Source organism: Solanum tuberosum, unplaced genomic scaffold (genome assembly GCF_000226075.1).
Source record: "Solanum tuberosum cultivar DM 1-3 516 R44 unplaced genomic scaffold, SolTub_3.0 scf00474, whole genome shotgun sequence".
Taxonomy (NCBI): domain Eukaryota; kingdom Viridiplantae; phylum Streptophyta; class Magnoliopsida; order Solanales; family Solanaceae; genus Solanum; species Solanum tuberosum.
Window position 1 is genome coordinate 123,615 of NW_006239392.1, and position 18,910 is coordinate 142,524.

The following is an 18,910-nucleotide window of genomic DNA, read 5'->3' on the forward strand; positions in this document are numbered from 1 at the left end:
AACAATTAATTGTAAGGTGTAAATGAAAATTTAGTATTATGCTAGCAAAATTATGATTTATAGGAACATTTTAAACAAACCGACCTCTGGATGTCGCTTTTATTAAAAGTAATTAGATGAAATAAAAATACCGATCTCATGAGGTCGGTATTTTATATTAATTTATTCTTAACTTATATAAAACCGTCATCCGGAGGACGATTTTATTTTAAAAGTTAATTGAAAAATATTAATTTATTAATTTTCTGAAAGCTATATAAATATTTTAATGAAAATTAATTTTAATTACATAATATTTAATTTTACCGACTTCCGGAAGTCGGTAAAATTAATTTTTTTTATTTTATTTTACGCAAAACCTTCCTCCGGAAGACGATTTAAATAAAATTAAATCAAAATATTTCTCAATTTTGTTTTTTATATTTAATTGAGAAAAAATCAAATATTGTTATTTATTTATTTTATTTAATACCGACATCAAGAGTTCGGTTTTTATTGTATTTCATTTTGTTTCGAGATAAATTCTGACTTCCAGAGGTCAGTATTTGGTTTTCCCGCTTTGTTTTGCATTAAAACCGACTACAAGTAGTCGGTTTTCATATCAACGTAGTTTCATACTCTAAATATGGATTATTGATGTTTTTGATTTATTCCACGTATTCTAACTTTTTATTTATAAAAGTATACAAAATTGTTAAACTTTTTTAAACAATTAATTGTAGGTGTAAAATGAAAATTTAGTATTATGCTAGCAAAATTATGATTAATAGGAACATTTTAAACAAACTGACCTCCGGATGTCACTTTTATTAAAAGTATTTGGATGAAATAAAAATACCGACCTCATGAGGTCGGTATTTTATATTAATTTATTTTAATTTATATAAAACCGTCATTCGGAAGACGATTTATTTAAAGTTAATTGAAAATATTAATTTATTAATTTTATTGAAGTAACTATATAAATATTTTAATGAAAATTAATTTAATTACTTACTATTTAATTTTACCGACTTCCGAAAGTCGGTATTATAATATTTTTTATTTTTTATTTTACACAAAACCGTCCTCCGGCAGACGATTTAAATAAAATTAAATCAAAATATTTCTCAATTTTTTTTATATATTTAATTGAGAAAAAATAAAATATTGTTAATTATTTATTTTATTTAATACCGACATCAAGAGGTCGGTTTTTCTTGTAATTCATTTTTCCCAGGAAAAATTCCGACCTCCAGAGTCGGAATTTTGTTTTCCTGGTTTATTTTGCATAAAAACCGACTACTTGTAGTTGGTTTTCTAAAGCTTTTTAAATTTTTTATTCTCTTTAAGAATACCAACCTCCGGAGGTCGGAAATTACCGACCTCCATTTGAGGTCGGTAATTTTTAGGTCGGTATTCACTACTTTTTTAGTAGTGAATTGTGTTGTATGATTATGAGGGTGTACTTGTGATTGTGATTGTGATTGTGGGTTGTTGAATGGATCGGTTGCCACGTTCCGGCATAACTAACTTGGATCGGTTGCCACGTTCTGGCATAACTAACTTGGATCGGTTGCCACGTTACGGCATAACTAACTTGGATCGATTCCCACGTTCCGGCATAACTAACTAGGATCGGTTGCCACGTTTCGGTATAACTATGGATCGGTTGCCATGTTCCGGTATAACTATGGATCGATTGCCACGTTCCGGCATAACTAACTATTTGGGTTTGGGTTCCATGAGAGTACCAATGATTTGATATAAATGTGAAATGTGTTGTTGTTCTTGTGTTAGCAGATATGGTATATGTTCTATATATGCATGTGATGATGTTTTTGTATTGACGGGTAGATGTTGCACTTGGTGGATATATGTTATGTCGGCTTATAATTGTTGTTTCTTGTGTTGAGCCAACTTGTTGGGTATAGTGGAAGTACAAGGTGTTCCAGGGGCGAGTAATGGATAGTAAGGGTTGTTCATGTGTTGTAATTGCGAGAAGTAGAGGTAGCGTATGTGATGAAATATGCTTAGGTGGATTTCACCTTGGAGAAAGGAATTGGGTTTAGTGGTAAGAAAGCGTGATGTCATGTACCATGTGACTATGGATGGGTAATATATAGAGGGAGTAAGGGTGCAACGTGAGTGATTAGTTGTGGTGAGAGTAGTTATGTTTGTGGCCTCTTCCATGGGTTAGAATGATTAGGCTATGATCAATAAACTAGTGAGTGGCTTGATTGAGGAGGTGGTTGGTAGTAAGAGGTGTTAGTGTAAATTTGAGGCATTCGAGAGAGTGAAAAAGGGTGGAGAAGCAAGTGGTCTATTGTATATTCCTGCTAGTTGATTTCTTATTTTATGCGGTGGGTGTCGGGTTGACCGATGATGCCTACCAGTACGTCTGTTTGTACTGATACTACTCTTGCTATGTCTTTTTGACGTAGTTTGGATGCAGGAGTGGTGACGTTTCATTAGGCAAAGACGAAGAATTCTCCAGCATCTTCTATTCTTCCTTCCACGTGGTGGGAGTTGTGTCTTTTATTTATCTGGTCCGGTTGTACTCTTAGTAGCTCTTGTACCTGTTTAGACCAGATCCTTGGGAGTTGTTAAACTATTTTTCAAGTGTTAATCAAAAGTGTGTCTAAGGATATTATTTATAAAATCAAATTATTTTATTTATCTCCGTTTTCTTTAATTTTTCCGCATGTTTTGACTATTGGGATATGAGGGTTCTCCTACTTAGGTGTTAGGGTAGGTCCCCGCACAGCCCGGTGGGTTGGGTCGTGACACTCAACTAGTTTTATTTTTCGGCCCATATGATATTTCATACTTGCATTGTGGTTTAACTAAATATGAATTAACATGTTTTTTTCTAATTTTCAAAGCTAAAACTCGATACAGGTAGATAAAGGTGATGGAATCCTGAATCACAACTCATGTTAATAGTTGATTGAGTGATTATTTGAAAAAATATATATAAAACTTAAAAAAAAAAAAATCTCTCTTATCATTTATTGATTGGTAAAGAAAACATAAAGTAAAGAGATGATATACCTGCATTGCCCATGAAAAACAGCACAAAAAGAAAAAAAAACTTTAAGCAAAGACAATGAGGGTGCCATCTTCTTGTTTTTTTTTTGTTATGATTTCTTCAAAAGGTATTTTTGATCATGAAAATGATGTAGCACCATGCTTATCTTATATAGAACTAAGAAATGATTAACTTACCATTTTTATAATGAGATTACCTTTAGTTATTTGGATAGTAAATCTTTTTATGTTTAATGAGTTTCCATTCCTTTAATTATTTGGATAGTAAATATTTTTATGTTTAATGAGTTTCCATACCTTTAATTATTTGGATAGTAAATCTTTTTATGTTTAATGAGTTTCCATCCCTTTAATTATGATCTGGATACTGTTACTATTTGACGAGATTTTTTTCATATATTTTTAAAAATAATATATACAGCCTAATGTATCACTTTGTACTGGGTGGACATAAATATTAAAAATCAAAATCGGGTCGAATTAGACTAATTAGCTTCTTCAAAAATCGGACCGAATTAGACAAATATATTTTTAAATAATTAATGTCACTATTTGATAAATATTTTAATAAATGATATAATAAAAAAGAGAAATACAAATTAAGTTACGATTCTGATATTATCTATTGAGGGAAATTGCTAAAAAAAAATCATGCTGCATTTTTAATTTAATTTGCTGATAAAAAAGATGAAAACAGAAAAGTCGATATGAAAAACTTCAGCTAAGTAACAATTTAATTGTCATAGTTTCATACTAAATTCAATGATTCTTATAGCAATATTATTGTTCAACCAACAAAATTAAATCTACTCTATCATGAATTATGTGATTTTCTTTTTGTACAAATGACTCTATAATAAAAATAACTAAATTAAAATATCTTTGTGCTAAATTATAGTGAGAAAAAAATACTTGAATTATATTCGAACATATTTATGCACGAAATTCCAAAGTTAGAGAGAATTTTTTTTGTTTGATATTTGATGCTCGTACTGACATTCTAATACATATTTTTGTCGCATAAGATCTATGAATATTAAAAATTTATATTTAAAATTTCATTCTTATAGTTGCATTACATTAAGAGAGAATTAAATTGTTGTAGTGAAACACTACCGTTGAAGTTTTACTTTTATAATAAAAATAAAATAAAATAAAACACATAATTTAGTCGTAGAGAGATTATCAGAGAGTGACGAAGAAATGTGTATGTAGCATTGAAGATATAAAAAAATATCAAAAGTTGGATAATTTTTGACAACATTAATACAATTATTCCTATTATTACAATATTATTGTGGTAATTATAATATACCAAACGAACCCTTGGTCTGGCTTACTACTCAGCAGAAGACTTTACTCAACATTTCAAGGCAACTCAAGAGATAAATTCATACACAAACTTATAATGTATAAAGGAAACATTCAACTGACCATTAAGGCAACTCAAGTCTTATAATCCAAAACAACTAAAATGAATAAGACTAATGAACTAATAATGTCTAACTGTCTATGAAGCCTCTAATAACTAAGAGGGATGTCGGGAGAAGACCCCATATCATCCTAACAACTGACTAACAAAGAAATAAAAAAGGGATCCTCCAGAAAGCAAGGAGGCTCACCAACTGACTCTGAGAAGCTCGACTGGATCAACGAGGTGCTGGATGTTGATCCTAATTTTCTGTGTCTGCATCATAAAACGATGCAGGCCAAATGACATCAGTACATTGAATGTACAAGCATGCGAGGGGAAATCTAAACATGACATAAGCTTGAAATGAATTCTGAAAGAAACACTTACCTCAGCTTTACTCAACTCATGTATACTTAACTTAATGCAGAAATAAACAAACGTAAAGGTGCAGTTTATACAAAGCATTTAAATAGTAAATAGCAACTCAATGTATTGGAGAAATATAATAACAACTCAATTTATATATATAATTAAGTAATATAATTCCGTGGGAGTTTCTCTAACCGACAACCATCACTATGAGCTATGTGATGATATACCGTCTCGCCCACGCTGCCAGAACTATCCTATATCTTGCCAGGATATAGAACGCCTCAACTAAGTGGATCCACTAGTCCATGCTAAAAAGCATTAAGGAATCATCTAAAAAGTATGACCATTTCTACCCATGTTGGCTACATGGTTTATAGAGACATTGAGTTGTTATAAACTCGTCCCCACCTCAATGCTCAATACTACTGTCACGACCCGAGTCTACACCCTGGACGTGGCCGGCACTTAATAACCATTGATGGTCCCCAAGCGAACTCTCATCCTGGCTGATTACAAGCGGAAGACTAACTTAAGCATGCAAAAGCTTAAGACTGAATAAAATTCAATAAACTCAACTTTTCAAAACTTTAACTCCAATGAACAACTTAGAATAAAAATAATATATGCAACTTGCCATAAAATAGAAAACTTAAGTCTTTAAAATATTTAATAAAATAAATGAATAATACAGACTTCTCAACTATACTGACTATCTATGAAGCCTCTAACTGATAAAGATGGAAGTCGGGACAAGACCCACGACATCCTGACTAAACTGAAAAGTATATGAAATCCTCCGGAAACAAGGAGGCTCACCGTAGCTAACTCGAACTCCCGGATGTATCAACAAATCTCTTGTTATTGATCCTAAATACATGTGTCTGCATCATGAGAAGATGCAGGCCAAATGGCTCAGTACGTGGAATGTACGAGCATGTAAGGGGAATTATAAAACAAAAACATAAGCTTGAATCTTGATAAAAAAAAAAAAAATACTTACCTTTTCTCAACTCACTCAACCCAAGAATAAGATACTTAACTCAAAGATTAGATACTTGACTTCAAGGATATGATACTCGACTCAAAGATTAGATACTCAACTTCAAAGATATGATACTCGACTTGAAATACTCAACTCTGGATAGTCAACTCATGAATACTTAACTGAACTCATTTCATTATAAAGCAGTTTAAAACAAGTGCAATATAAAGAAAAGGAAAACTGTTTAAAACATGATGTCAACTCATAATTATAAATTCATAAAAGACATATCATGCTCCCTCTCAAAGTCTACTTGTGCAATAAATAAATGAAGTCCCATACCCCCATTCATACTAAGCAGAACCCCTTGAGGAACCATGCAATTACTGTTGTGGGAGTTTCTCTAACCGACAACCACCACTATGAGCCTAAGTGGTGATACAGTGTCTCACCCACACTGCCAGAACTGTCCTATACTTTGTCGTCATATAGAACGCTTAACTTAGTGGATCCACTAGCTTAACTTAAGTGATCATCTAAAAAGTATGACCCTTTAATACCCATGATGGCTACATGGTTTATGGAGACTTGAGTTACTATGAACTAGCATCCCCATATCGGTGCTCAATACTACTCCCAAAAATATACTTAGCTCATATGTTTTAAAACAACTTCTTTTTTGGTTTGAGATAATTACTCAAAACTTAGCTTAAAAGCTCTTGGAAACGGTGTTCCCTTCTCTTGCTCAAAACTCTTTTGAAAATCTCAGTTTCCTCTCATCATAAATGTGAAAACATTTACTTTGGGAATACTTAGTTCCCATAAATCATTTTAAAGAAAATGAACTTTACTCTTACTCTTTACTCAACTTCAAAACTTTAGTCTTAAAATAAAGTTTAAACATTTGTAAAAGACTTCTTAAAATATGGTTCACGCCGAATTATGGACTTGAACGACTCAATGCAAGGTTTTCAATAACCATAGATAGACTTAAATACGTGGAACTCAAGAAATTCAATGATACTACTAATTTCAAGAATGCTCAACTCAGAGGGTTCATGCGGAATTATGGACATGAATAACCCAACTCAAGGACTTCATGGGTAATAGTCCCATGATTAGGAATGTAATCTCAAATGGGGTTAGAAAATCAATACTTAAGACTTAGGACATGAAGGTATTACTCTTCTCATAGACACTCAACTTTTGGAGTTCATGCGGAATTTATGGGCATGAACGACTTGACTCATAGGTCTACATAACATTATGGAACTCATGTATACAACTCTTCTCATTCTCATACTTACTTTCTCAAAATTTAACTCAAATCGATTATGGATCTCCAATGATTCACAATTGAACTCAAAACTTTCTCTACTTTTAACTCTCTCTTGAATGTGAATTATGAATTCAAGAGTTATGGTTCATGCTATGAAAGATCTCATGATGACAAAATACACTCATCAATACATTCTCCTCACTCTCATGCTCACTTACTCGAGTCTTGAAACAAGTTACTAGAAGTTGTAGAAGACTCCACAAAATGACTCGAAGGGGCTTTCTTAGAATGTTCGAAAGAAATTTCAAAACTTAACTCTTAACTCTACCTTGAATTTGAATTATGAATTCAAGGTTATTATCATGTTAGGAATGATTTTAGGTGTTTAGAAGTAGCTTAGAGTAGTTAGAATCGAAAAAGAGTGAAGGTACCCTTCGAAAGAACTCAAACGGAGCAATCGATTGCAAACTGGACGGGGAAGGCGACCCTGGGGCTATGGGTGGCGTGGAGCGCTAGCACCTAAGATTCAGAGCCTACTTTTGGGCGCTCTGGCTGGCGTGACACGCCAAGCCCCAACCCAGAAAATGCGATGAATTTCTTTGCTCATTTTCTCACCCTAACTCGCCTAGAATCGAACGGTTTCTTCCCCAATCACTTAGAATCAATTACTTAACATAAGTACACTCTAATATACTCAATACATCCCTTAAAACACTCACTTTGATCTCAAGAATCATCAAAAAACCCAACACAACAAGATTTAGAAAGAACTTCAAGAACACCTATCAAGAACTTAAATCCTTCAACTTTTTGAGAATGAAACGTCGCTGAAAATAATATGTTTGGCGTGTGGGTGAAAACCCAGGCACTATGGAAGCTTACATACCTCTTAGGGATCAAACCCATGGAGACAATCCGCAACAACTCACAAGAACGTCGACAAACGCTTTCATCCTTTCCTCGTTTCTCCTCTTCTATCTTCTTTTCTCTTCTTGAACTCTCAACTAAAACCCTTGGCGTGTTTTAGGATTATAAAAATGAACCTAATAGGATTAGACCCTTAAAACCTTACTAAAAACGAATTAAATCTGATTTGGTAAGGAAAACACCAAAATAGCCCTCACTATTTTCGGCTAACTTTCCTTAACTGGACAACCTAACTTCCAAAGGGCATAACTTATTCATACGAACTCGGAATCGCACAAACTCGGCGGCGTTGGAAAGATCATTCCAAGATCTTTCCAACCATATCTAGAAGTACACCTAAATAATCATGAGCTAGGATTTATGGCCGTTTGAAGTCAACCCAAAACTCATACTTAGCTTAACTTGCAAAATTTCAGATTTTGCTATTTCCAATTTAATTCTTTTTGGAACTCAAGGTGCTACTTCTAGTGACCTTAAAACTTAAGAAAAATTTAAATTCCTTGGTAAAATCTGACTCACTATGAAGAACAGTTCGAGTCTTAGTTCGAATTCTTTTTCTGGGGTGTTACAACTACTCCCAAAATACTCAGCTTATATGTTTAAAACAAAACTCTTTTGTGGTTTGAGATATTTACTCAAAACTAGCTCAAAGGCTCTCTTGGAAATCGGTGTTTCCTCTCTTGTTTAAATGTGAAAACATTTACTCTTCAGGAATACTTAGTTCCCATATACTCTTTTTGCAGAAATGAACTTCATTTGTTACTCTTACTTAACTCAAAACTCAAGTCTTAAAACAAGTTTAAAACATTTGCAAGAAGACTTCTTGAAAGGACTCTAAGAACTCTCTAGACTTGGCTCTTAACTTACCTTGAATTTGAATTTATGGATTCAAGGTTATGATTCATATTTTCTGGATGATTTCTAGATGTTTAGAAGTCATTTAGAGTAGTTAGAATCTATAGGAAGTGTTAGTACACTTTAGAAGGACTCAAACGGGCAAAACGATGGAAAACGAGTTGGGGCGGACGACCCGGGCGCACTGCTGGCGGACTGCGCTATCCCCAAACTTCAGAGACCCCAAAGTGGCGCACTACTAGCACGCCACGCCAGATTTCCCCAGACATCCCGGACGAATTTTCCAACTCGTTTTCTCATCTTAAATTGATTAATTTCGATCTTTTTTCTCAATTTCTCTTTAGATTCAGATACCCAAAATATATACACAATAATCTAACTCAAAAAAATCTAATAATCGACACTAAAATCTCAAGAAACTCCTCAATCTCATCCCAAATTCAAGAACGAAAGCAATTCAAGAACATGCATCAAGAACATTCAAACCTTCAATTTTTTCAGACGAATTCACGCTGAAATAAACATGTTTGGCGCGTGGGTGAATGAACTCAATGTTGTGTGAACTCACATACCTCGTAGGATCGAATCCTTGGTGAAATCCGCAATTAATTCCTCAAGAAATCAACGAATCTGGAGCTTTTCTTCTCCGTTCTCCTCTTGAGTTCTTCCTCTAAAAACCCTAGCGCGATTTTGAAATTGTGTAAACTGAACCAATTCAGTTTAGACCCCAATTTAATTACTAAAAAATGAATTAAATTAATTGGGTGTGAAAAAGACCAAAATACCCATTTAAAATCCGGTTAGCTTTCCTTTTCTCGACAGCCCCAACTTCGAACGAGCATATCTCCCTCATACGAGCTCGAAAATTAGCAAACTTAGTGGCGTTGGAAAGATAATTCCAAGACCTTTAATTTTATATCTTATGACACACATAACTCATTCTTTAATGAGATTTATGGTTGTTTGAAGTTGATCCAAAACTCATGCTTAACATAACTTTGCCAAATTTTCAGATTTTCATACTTTCCAAAAATGGTTCTTTCTAATTCTATATCTTTCAAATAGCGAGGTGTTACAATATCTCCCCCTTCGAAACATTCGTCCTCAAATAAGATCACTCTAAGTAGAATAAGGTGTAATATCTAACATTCAACTCAAACACCCAACAAGCAAATATAACACACTCAGTATATCAATTAAAGAGTCTAAGAAGAGAATTAGTACCTTGATCTAGAATGTCTCCAGACTCAAAGAGATGTGGGTATCTCTTTTTCATGTCCTCATCAGCCTCCCATGTAGCTTCCTCAACAAACTGATTTTTCCACAGAACTTTGACTGATGCTACTTCCTTGGTCCTCAACTTGAGAACTTGGCGATCTAGAATCTGAACCGGGATCTCCTCATAAGATAAGCTATCCTTAATACCAATATCTTCAGTAGGTATAATAAGTGAAGGATCGCCCATACACTTTTTCAACATAGAAATGTGGAACACTGGATGAACTGTTGCTAACTCTTGCGGTAGCTCCAACTCATAAGCTACATTACCAATCCTTTTGGATATTCTGTATGGGCCAATATACCGGGGACTTAGCTTCCCCTTCTTACCAAATCTCATAATGCCTTTCATGAGTGAAACTTTCAATTATACCCAATAATCTACTTCAAATCCCTTCTCCTAATATCAATATAGGATTTTTGACGACTCTACGTTATTCTCAACCTTTCTTGAATAACCTTCACTTTCTCCATAGCTTGATGAACTAAGTTTGGTCTTATCAACCCAGATTCACCAACTTCAATCCATCCAATAGGAGATATGCATCTTCTCCCATAGAAAGCTTCATAAGGAGCCATCTAGATGCTAGAATGATAATTATTATTATAAGGGAACTCAATGAGAGGTAAGTGATCATCCCAATTACCTTTGAAATAAATCACACAAGCCCTCAACATATATTCTAAATTCTAAATAGTGCGCTCTGCTTGAATATATGTCTGAGGATGAAAAGCAATATTCACGTTCACCTTCGAACCCAAACCTTTCTGAAAAGACTTCCAGAAATGTGCAGTAAATTGGGCACCTCTATCTGAAATAGTAGACACTGGGACTCCATGAAGTCTAACTGCCTCTTGAATTTATAACTTAGCATAATATTCTGCTGAATGGGTAGTCTTTACTAGCAAAAAGTGGGTTGATTTGATCATTCGATCAAACAATCACCCAAATGGAATCATGTTATCTGTGAGACCGTGGTATAGTAGTAATAAAATCCATATTGATCATCTCCCACTTCCATTCCGGAATTTCTATATTGTGAGCCATACCACCGGGTCTTTGGTGCTCTACTTTAACTTGTTGACAATTCGAACATTTAGCAACGAACTCAGTAATACATTTCTTCATACTATTCCACCAATAGACTTCTCTTAGGTCACGATACATCTTTGTGGAACCTGGATGGATAGAGTATCTGGAGATTGAGCTTCCTCCATGATCCTCTCTTGGAGTCCATCCACCCTTGGTACACACAACCTACCTTGATACCTTAATACACCATCTCCCCTTTGTTCAAAAGCCATTACTTTTTGCTTATGAACATTTGCCTTAGATTTAAGAAAAATAGGATCTTAGTCTTGTTTCTCTTTCACTTCTGACACTAATGATGATTCAGCCCCATTCATCACCACCACTCCTCCTTCTATTGAATCCATTAGATGAACTCCTAATCGTGCATCTTTCGCTAACTCTCTCTTTTCTTCTTCAACATGGGCGGTACTACCCATAGTCAACCTACTCAAAGCATCAACAACAACATTAGCCTTACCTGGTTGATAGAGAAGACTCATGTCATAATCTTTGAGTAACTCTAGCCATCTTCTCTGTATGAGATTAAGTTCTTTCTAACTAAACATATACTGAAGATTCTTGTGATCGGTGAACACATCCACATGAACACCATATAGATAATGACGCCATATTTTTAAAGTAAATACTATGGCATCCAACTCTAGATCATGAGTTGGATATTTTTTCTGGTGAACTTTCAACTGTCTGGAGGCATAAGCTATAACTTTATCATTATGCATTAACACACAACCCAATCCAACTCTGGACGCATCACAATACACAACAAAACCTTGCGTACCTTCTGGTAAGGTCAATACTGGGCCAGTAGTCAACCGCTTTTTCAATTCCTGAAAGCTTTTCTCACAAGCTTCAAACCATTGAAACTTAACTATTTTCTGAGTCAACTTAGTCAAAGGGGACGAAATAGATGAGAATCCCTCGACAAACCTTTTATAATATCCAACCAACCCCAAGAAACTCCTAATATCAGTTGGAGACGTGGGTCTATGCCAATTTTGCACTGCCTCTATTTTCTGAGTATCAACACTAATTCCATCACCGGAAATAATGTGGCCTAGGAATGCCACAGACTCAAGTCAAAACTCACACTTAGAGAACTTACCATACAACTCTCTATCCTTTATATTTTGGAGAACTATTTTGAGATGGCTAGCATGATCTTCCTCACTTCTTGAATAGATTAGGATGTCATCAATGAATACGATAACAAACATATATAAATAAGGCTTGAATGCCCTATTCATAAGATCCATGAATGTTGCAGGAGCATTGGTCAAACCAAACGACATAACTAGGAACTCATATAATGACCATAACGGGTTCTGAATAATGTATTTAGAATATCACATTCCCTTACTCTCAACTGATGTTAGCCTGATTTGAGATCTATCTTACAAAAACAAGTGGTACCCTGAAGTTCATCGAAGAGATCATCAATTCTCGGAAAATGATACTTATTCTTGAAAGTAACCTTGTTCAATAGACGATAATCTATACACATTCTAAGGGAACCATCCTTCTTCCTCACAAATAAGACCGGAGCGCCCCAAGGTGAGACACTTGGTCGAATAAAGCCTTTCTCAAGGAGATCTTTCAACTGCTCTTTTAACTCTGCTGCTGACATTCTATAGGGCGGAATAGATATAGGACGAGTATCGGTAAAAATGTCTATACCGAAGTCTATTTCTCTCTCAGGAGGGAATCCGAGAAGATCATCTGGAAAGACCTCTGGAAACTCACTCACAACTGGAACTGACTGAATAGGAGGTGTCTCAACACTAAAGTCATTAACTCAGACTAACTGATAGACACACCCCTTGGAAACTAACTTTCTTGCCTTAAGGTACAAAATAAAACGACCCTTAGGCACTGCTGAACTACTCCTCCACTCAAAGACTGGCTCATAAGGAAACTAGAACTTAACAATTTGAGTTCTACAATTGATTGAGGCATAACAGGCATGAAGCCAGTCCATACCTAGAATGACATCAAAATCTACCATATCTAACTCAACTAAGTCAGCCATGGTGCTCTTGTGATTGACGGAAATGGTACAATCACGATAGACTCTCTCAGTTAGAATAGACTCACCAACAGGTGTAGAAACACCAAAGGGCTCAAGAAGTTGCTCAGGAAGAATATCAAAATTCATGGAAATATAAAGAGTCACAGAAGATAGACTCGCTCCTGGATCTAGCAAGGTATAAACATCAAAAGTAAAGACTTTGATCATACCAGTGACAACATCTGGAGAATTTTCTTGCTATTGTCGACTAGTGATAGTATATAGGTGGTTTGCTCCTCCGTCAGTCCCTGAAGTAGATCCTCTAGGTGCAGCCATATCTGGTGGAGCAACTGAAAAAGATTGGGCTCTATTGCCACTCTTCCCATTACCTTGCCTATTCTTAGGGAACTCTTTCATGAAGTGACCCTCTTGACCACACTTGAAAAAACCAGTAGAGCCATCACGACAAGCACCTGGGTGGTTCCTACCACACTTAGCACATGTAGGAGCCCAATTACCTCATTGCGCCACACTACCTTAAGACTGTGTAGGCTTAGCTCTGAAATTCTGTGAATTCTGATTGTTGAACTCACCTATGTTCCTTGGTACAGGTGCACTACTAGATGATGGAGCAAGTCCCTTTTGCTTTAGTTCAAAAGAAGACCGCTTCACATTGCTCCTTTGCTGCCCACACTCATTTCTTGTTTCTAAATTCTTCTCTATCCCTTAGCTTCTCTTTCTCAACCTGCTGCACATAAACCATAAGTCTCACTATGTCCATCTCCTCTATTAGCATAGCTTCCTTGCCCTCCTTACTTGCAAGACAAGACAACCCAGCAACAAACAGACTCATCCATCTTCTCATATCATCAACCATCTCCGGAGCATATCGGGAAGTTGGGTGAACTTCAAATTGTACTCATGAACACTCATATGTTCCTGCTTAAGGGTAAGGAATTCTCGTACCAAGGCTTCTCTTAGTTCACGGGGAAAGAAACCCCCCAAGAAGGCCTCCTCAAACATAGATGATTAACGTTTCAAAGACACTTCATCAAATTCTAAGTGTCAACTATCGTAAATCAGTATAAACCCAACTACAGGAGTTGGAGTCGATCCCATAGAGAGTAGCTGTCTTTTAAGTTCAAATATGAAAACATGACAATGATCTCTTCAGCTAAACAAACACCACACCTAAAAGCTTAGGATTCAAATTCCAAGTTGTAGTTACTAACCCACTTCGACAATGAACACGAAACAATCAAATGACGAGGTAACACTTGGGGGATTGACTGACCAACTATTGAATTCGACTTAATGGGTAACCAACATTGCCAACAATAGGTTAATTTATCATGGGTAGAATGGACTATATGTAAAGCAAATTTCTCTCGAAGAATTACCTTATTTTTGTTGAATTCTCTCGAACTTCAACAATATCCATGAGACGCCCAACCCACTTTCTCACCAAATATACTCTTTCGAGCTAGATACAAAGGTTGAATCCCAAGTTCCACTCTCTTGGGCTGAAACCGTAATGACCCACTACTAAGGATACCAAATTACTATGTTGGTTCTATACTTCCCTCTTGAAAAAGCACAAAACTCTGAACTATATTGCACTAAATGTTCAATAATGAAGTTAACCCACGATAATAATTTAGACCCACTACAATTAATGCCAAAATTCGCTGATTGATGACACCCACTTGGTCAAATGCAACAATTGGTCACCTTGTCAAACCCCCAAGGTTAAGGTCTAACCCAATTATAGTGAAAAGATGAAATTCAATCCCCACAATGTTTTTCATAGCTGGGTAAATGGAAATCGGAAGTTAAAATTCAATAAATTATTGTCTATTACAAAACCCAAATGAAGAATATTGTTAAAAATCACTTCAGATCCCCAATAACAGTGTTTTTTTCTCTCTCTCTCTTTTGTTACTCCCCGATTTTTGGATGCCTCTCTCCCCTGTGAAAAAATCAATTTATGCAAGTCTGATGTGTGGTTGTTTGGAACCAATCGGCGAGGTAAGCCGGGCTTCGTCGACCGTTTGGCGACTCATCGAATTTCCTTTGTCTCGCCTTCATTTTTATCCTCTTCTCAGTCCCACCACTGTATTTTTTGGCGAGCTAGATCGGGATCGCCATCTCATTCGGCGACGCGTCTTTTTTCCTTTCATCTCGCCCATTCGCACTTATTTAGATTTTCATCAGTACTTTTGGCGACCTAGTCATATATCATTGATGCGATCGGCGTCGCGTTGATTGGAACTGATGTTTACCGAAACTGCTCCTAATCTAGCCTCAACATTCTGGAACTTTAGGCGGTAGAGTGGCAACTTCGTGAGTTGCCGAGTGACATCGACGATCATCAGGCTTGTTTTTCCCTTCTCTTTTTCGCTCGTGTTGTCTCTGTTGTCCATTTCTATCCTAGCTTTGTTCCTAAATCCATATATCTGAAGATCAAGGGTTTTATATCAGTTGTTGGCACAAAATAAGCATTTGAGGACACTAAACCATTATAAATAAAGCCCAAAATGAGTTCAAATCTCCGACTCATCAACACCCCCAACTTAAACTTTTGCTTGTCCTCAAGTAAAACTCAAGTTCAGCCGTTCAAAAAGGATGACTCAAACAGTGCTTCACAAGACTAAATCATGAATGAACACAACGAGACTCGACTTACTCATGCAAGGGTCAATTGTGCACTCAAAGTTTCAAGTTGTGACTTACCATTACCAAAGATTCTCAAGCTCACAATACTTGCTTCAAATGCAAGTTCAAGCTCAACAAAGGTGCTCAAATGACCTCACACAAAGAATGATTCCATATTCACACAATAATCTTCAACAATTTCAAGCTCCGTAATCACATACAACTCTCACACTCGCAAAGATAAACACATACATGACTTCACCCATAGGTTTGCCCTTATTTTCCAACCAACACTTGTTTCAGCTCACTCAAGATCAAAATGGTCTTTTCAAGGCTTGTAATGGGGCTGACTGCAAAGGTATGGTCATTTAGGCTCAGTGGCTTCTATCCTCATGAAATACAGTACGAACATCACTTCATTTCCTTTTTCTTTATCATTCTCATTCATGATCAAAAATCACCCCATTATTCACTTTCCATGGAATACCAGACACCCAATTTCTTTTGCATCTTTATTTCACAACTTGTTCATTCTTTTTCTTTTTCCTTCTTTTCTTTCTCTCTCCTTTTTTTTGTAATGAGGGATTCTATCTTTTTCAAAACCATGGGTAAAAGGGGATTCCTTCACACTTGTTGATTTACCGTCTCTTTTCACCACACCATCAACTTAGGCTTTTGGCCTAAGTTGGCTATTCCAACAAACCACATCTCATGATGATTAAGGGTGAAAGAATAAAGAAATGTCACAATTGCATCAAGTTTCTTCCAAGAAAAGGGTAAGGCTCAAAAGGGGTTCAAGCGAGGCTCACACACTCATAAGGTAGGCCACAAAAGAGGTATAATGTAAAATTAGTTCACTCTTCAACATTGTTGCCTAAGATCATTTCAAGAGTTTGCATTACTTTGTCGACTGGACCAGCGGGGAAAATTCTAGGTGTCGTCACACATGGTTCACGATAAGCTTATCACACAAGGCATTGGAACCAATATCAAACAAGACTCCACACTTTCGCTAGTGTACAATGTTCATCACAAGAGACTCAATTCGATAATCGGCTAGTCACAACGAGATGCAAACAGTTCACATATTGTCTATGCAACTTCATTTGACCTTATCGTAGCCACACATTCATTTTTGTTCGATTGAGAGCACCATTCAAGAGATCGGTATTGATCATAATCGATACTCAAATTTGCACAAGAACAGCCACAATTAAACACACAACAGGTGGCAAAATATTTTTAGAAAGGTCCAAACACACAAAGAAAGGAGCTCACTGACCAAGCGCACACCCCCACCAAAAGCATTCAACATTGTCCTCAATGTGAGTAGAGAACAGACAATCCCACAAATAAAATAAGAAAAAAATAAAAAAACTAACAAGTAAAGATAAAATTCTAGTATGTAAACATGCAGAGCAAGGTGACGAGGAATCTTCACAAAGCGCCAATTGACGAGAAAATGAAACAGTCGCCGAACGCCTTGGCGGTGCGCCCAAAGGTCTTGATATCGCCTTTAGTTCCAGTGTGCGACACTCTCAGAAAGGGGCAAATCGGCGGAGATGAAGGAGATCGCCGAAAAGGTTGGCGATTCGCATAATGGACTTGTGGCATCACCGAACAATCATTGAGTTAAGCTATCAGCGTTGATGTGGAAGGGTGGGAAAAATTAGGTCACCTAAGCACATCAACGATTCGCCGAGTGGTGAAGGTCTCCCGCCGAATATTCCAGTATCTTAGCTCCATTTTTTAAGTCCATAAGGAGGACTATATCGTGCTCGCCGAATGGATTCGGCGATCTGCCAATAGCATCTTTTTCTCGCACAAGATCTTGCGCCTGCAAAATCAACAAACATTATTTTAAACACTAACACTTGGGTTGCCTCCCAAAAAGAGCCTTATTTAACGTCGTGGTATAATGTGAAAATGCTTTCAAGCATCTTCCAGGTACACCACTTCAATCAGAGAAATATCTTGGCACTCGCCAAAGTATAACTTCAAGCATTGCCCATTCACCTTGAATACAGGTCCTTCTTGACCTTCAACTTCGATGGTACCATTTGTGAACACTCGCGTCACTCTAAATGGCCTTGACCATTTGGACTTGAGCTTTCTCGGAAAGAGTCTAAGTCGAGAGTTATATAGTAATACCCAGTCTCCCACTCTGAACTCCCTTTTAAGGATTTTAGAATCATTCCATTTCTTCATATTTTCCTTGTAAAGGGCTGAACTTTCGTAAGCCTTGAACCTGAATTCGACCAACTCATTTATCTGCTCTACTCTCTCCTTTGAAGTCTTTGTCCAGTCCAGATTTAGAGATTTCAATGCCCATAATGCTTTGTGTTCCAATTCAACTGGTAGATGGCAAGATTTACCAAAAACTAGCTGATACAGATTCATACCGATTGGTGTTTTGTATGAAGTGTGATACGCCTATAGTGCGTCATCAAGCTTTCGAGACCAATCAGTCCTATTAGAATTCACCGTCTTGGCCAAGATGCTTTTGATCTCCTTATTTGACACTTCAACTTGACCGTTCATTTGGGGATGATACGGAGTTACTACTTTGTATTTCAATCCATACTTACTCAATGCGGCTAAAAACCACTTGTTGCAAAAGTGGGATCCCCCATCACTTATAAAAGCCCGAGGAGTACCAAATCTAGCAAAGATGTAGCATTTCAGGAATTGAATAACATTTGTCCCTTAATTCTTTGGAAGTGCAACAGCCTCCACCCATTTATAAACATAATCTACGGTCACCAAGATATACTTATTACCAAACTAACTCACAAATGGACCCATGAAATCTATTCCCCAAACATCAGGTAGCTCAACTTCTAAAATGGGCGTAAGAGGCAACTCGTGTCTTTTGGATACTCCACCTTGCTTCTGACATTGAGTGCACTTCTTAAAAAACTCATGAGCATCTTTGTAGAGAGACGAACAGTAGTAGCCACTTTGGAGAACTTTAGCAGTTATACGTACACCACCATGATGACCCCTCGATAAAGCATGAC

At 36.4% G+C, this 18,910-nt stretch overlaps 1 protein-coding gene across 1 annotated transcript; it reads right to left on the reverse strand.

Moving 5' to 3' along the window:
• Nucleotides 1–17,577: 17,577 nt before the first annotated feature.
• Nucleotides 17,578–18,290, reverse strand: LOC107058245 (uncharacterized). The gene is made up of 2 exons (XM_015303719.1): nucleotides 17,907–18,290; nucleotides 17,578–17,727 (listed from the first exon to the last, which is right to left on the reverse strand). Exons 1-2 carry the CDS (start codon nucleotides 18,288–18,290, stop codon nucleotides 17,578–17,580), a joined length of 534 nt encoding a protein of 177 aa, XP_015159205.1.
• Nucleotides 18,291–18,910: the final 620 nt, after the last annotated feature.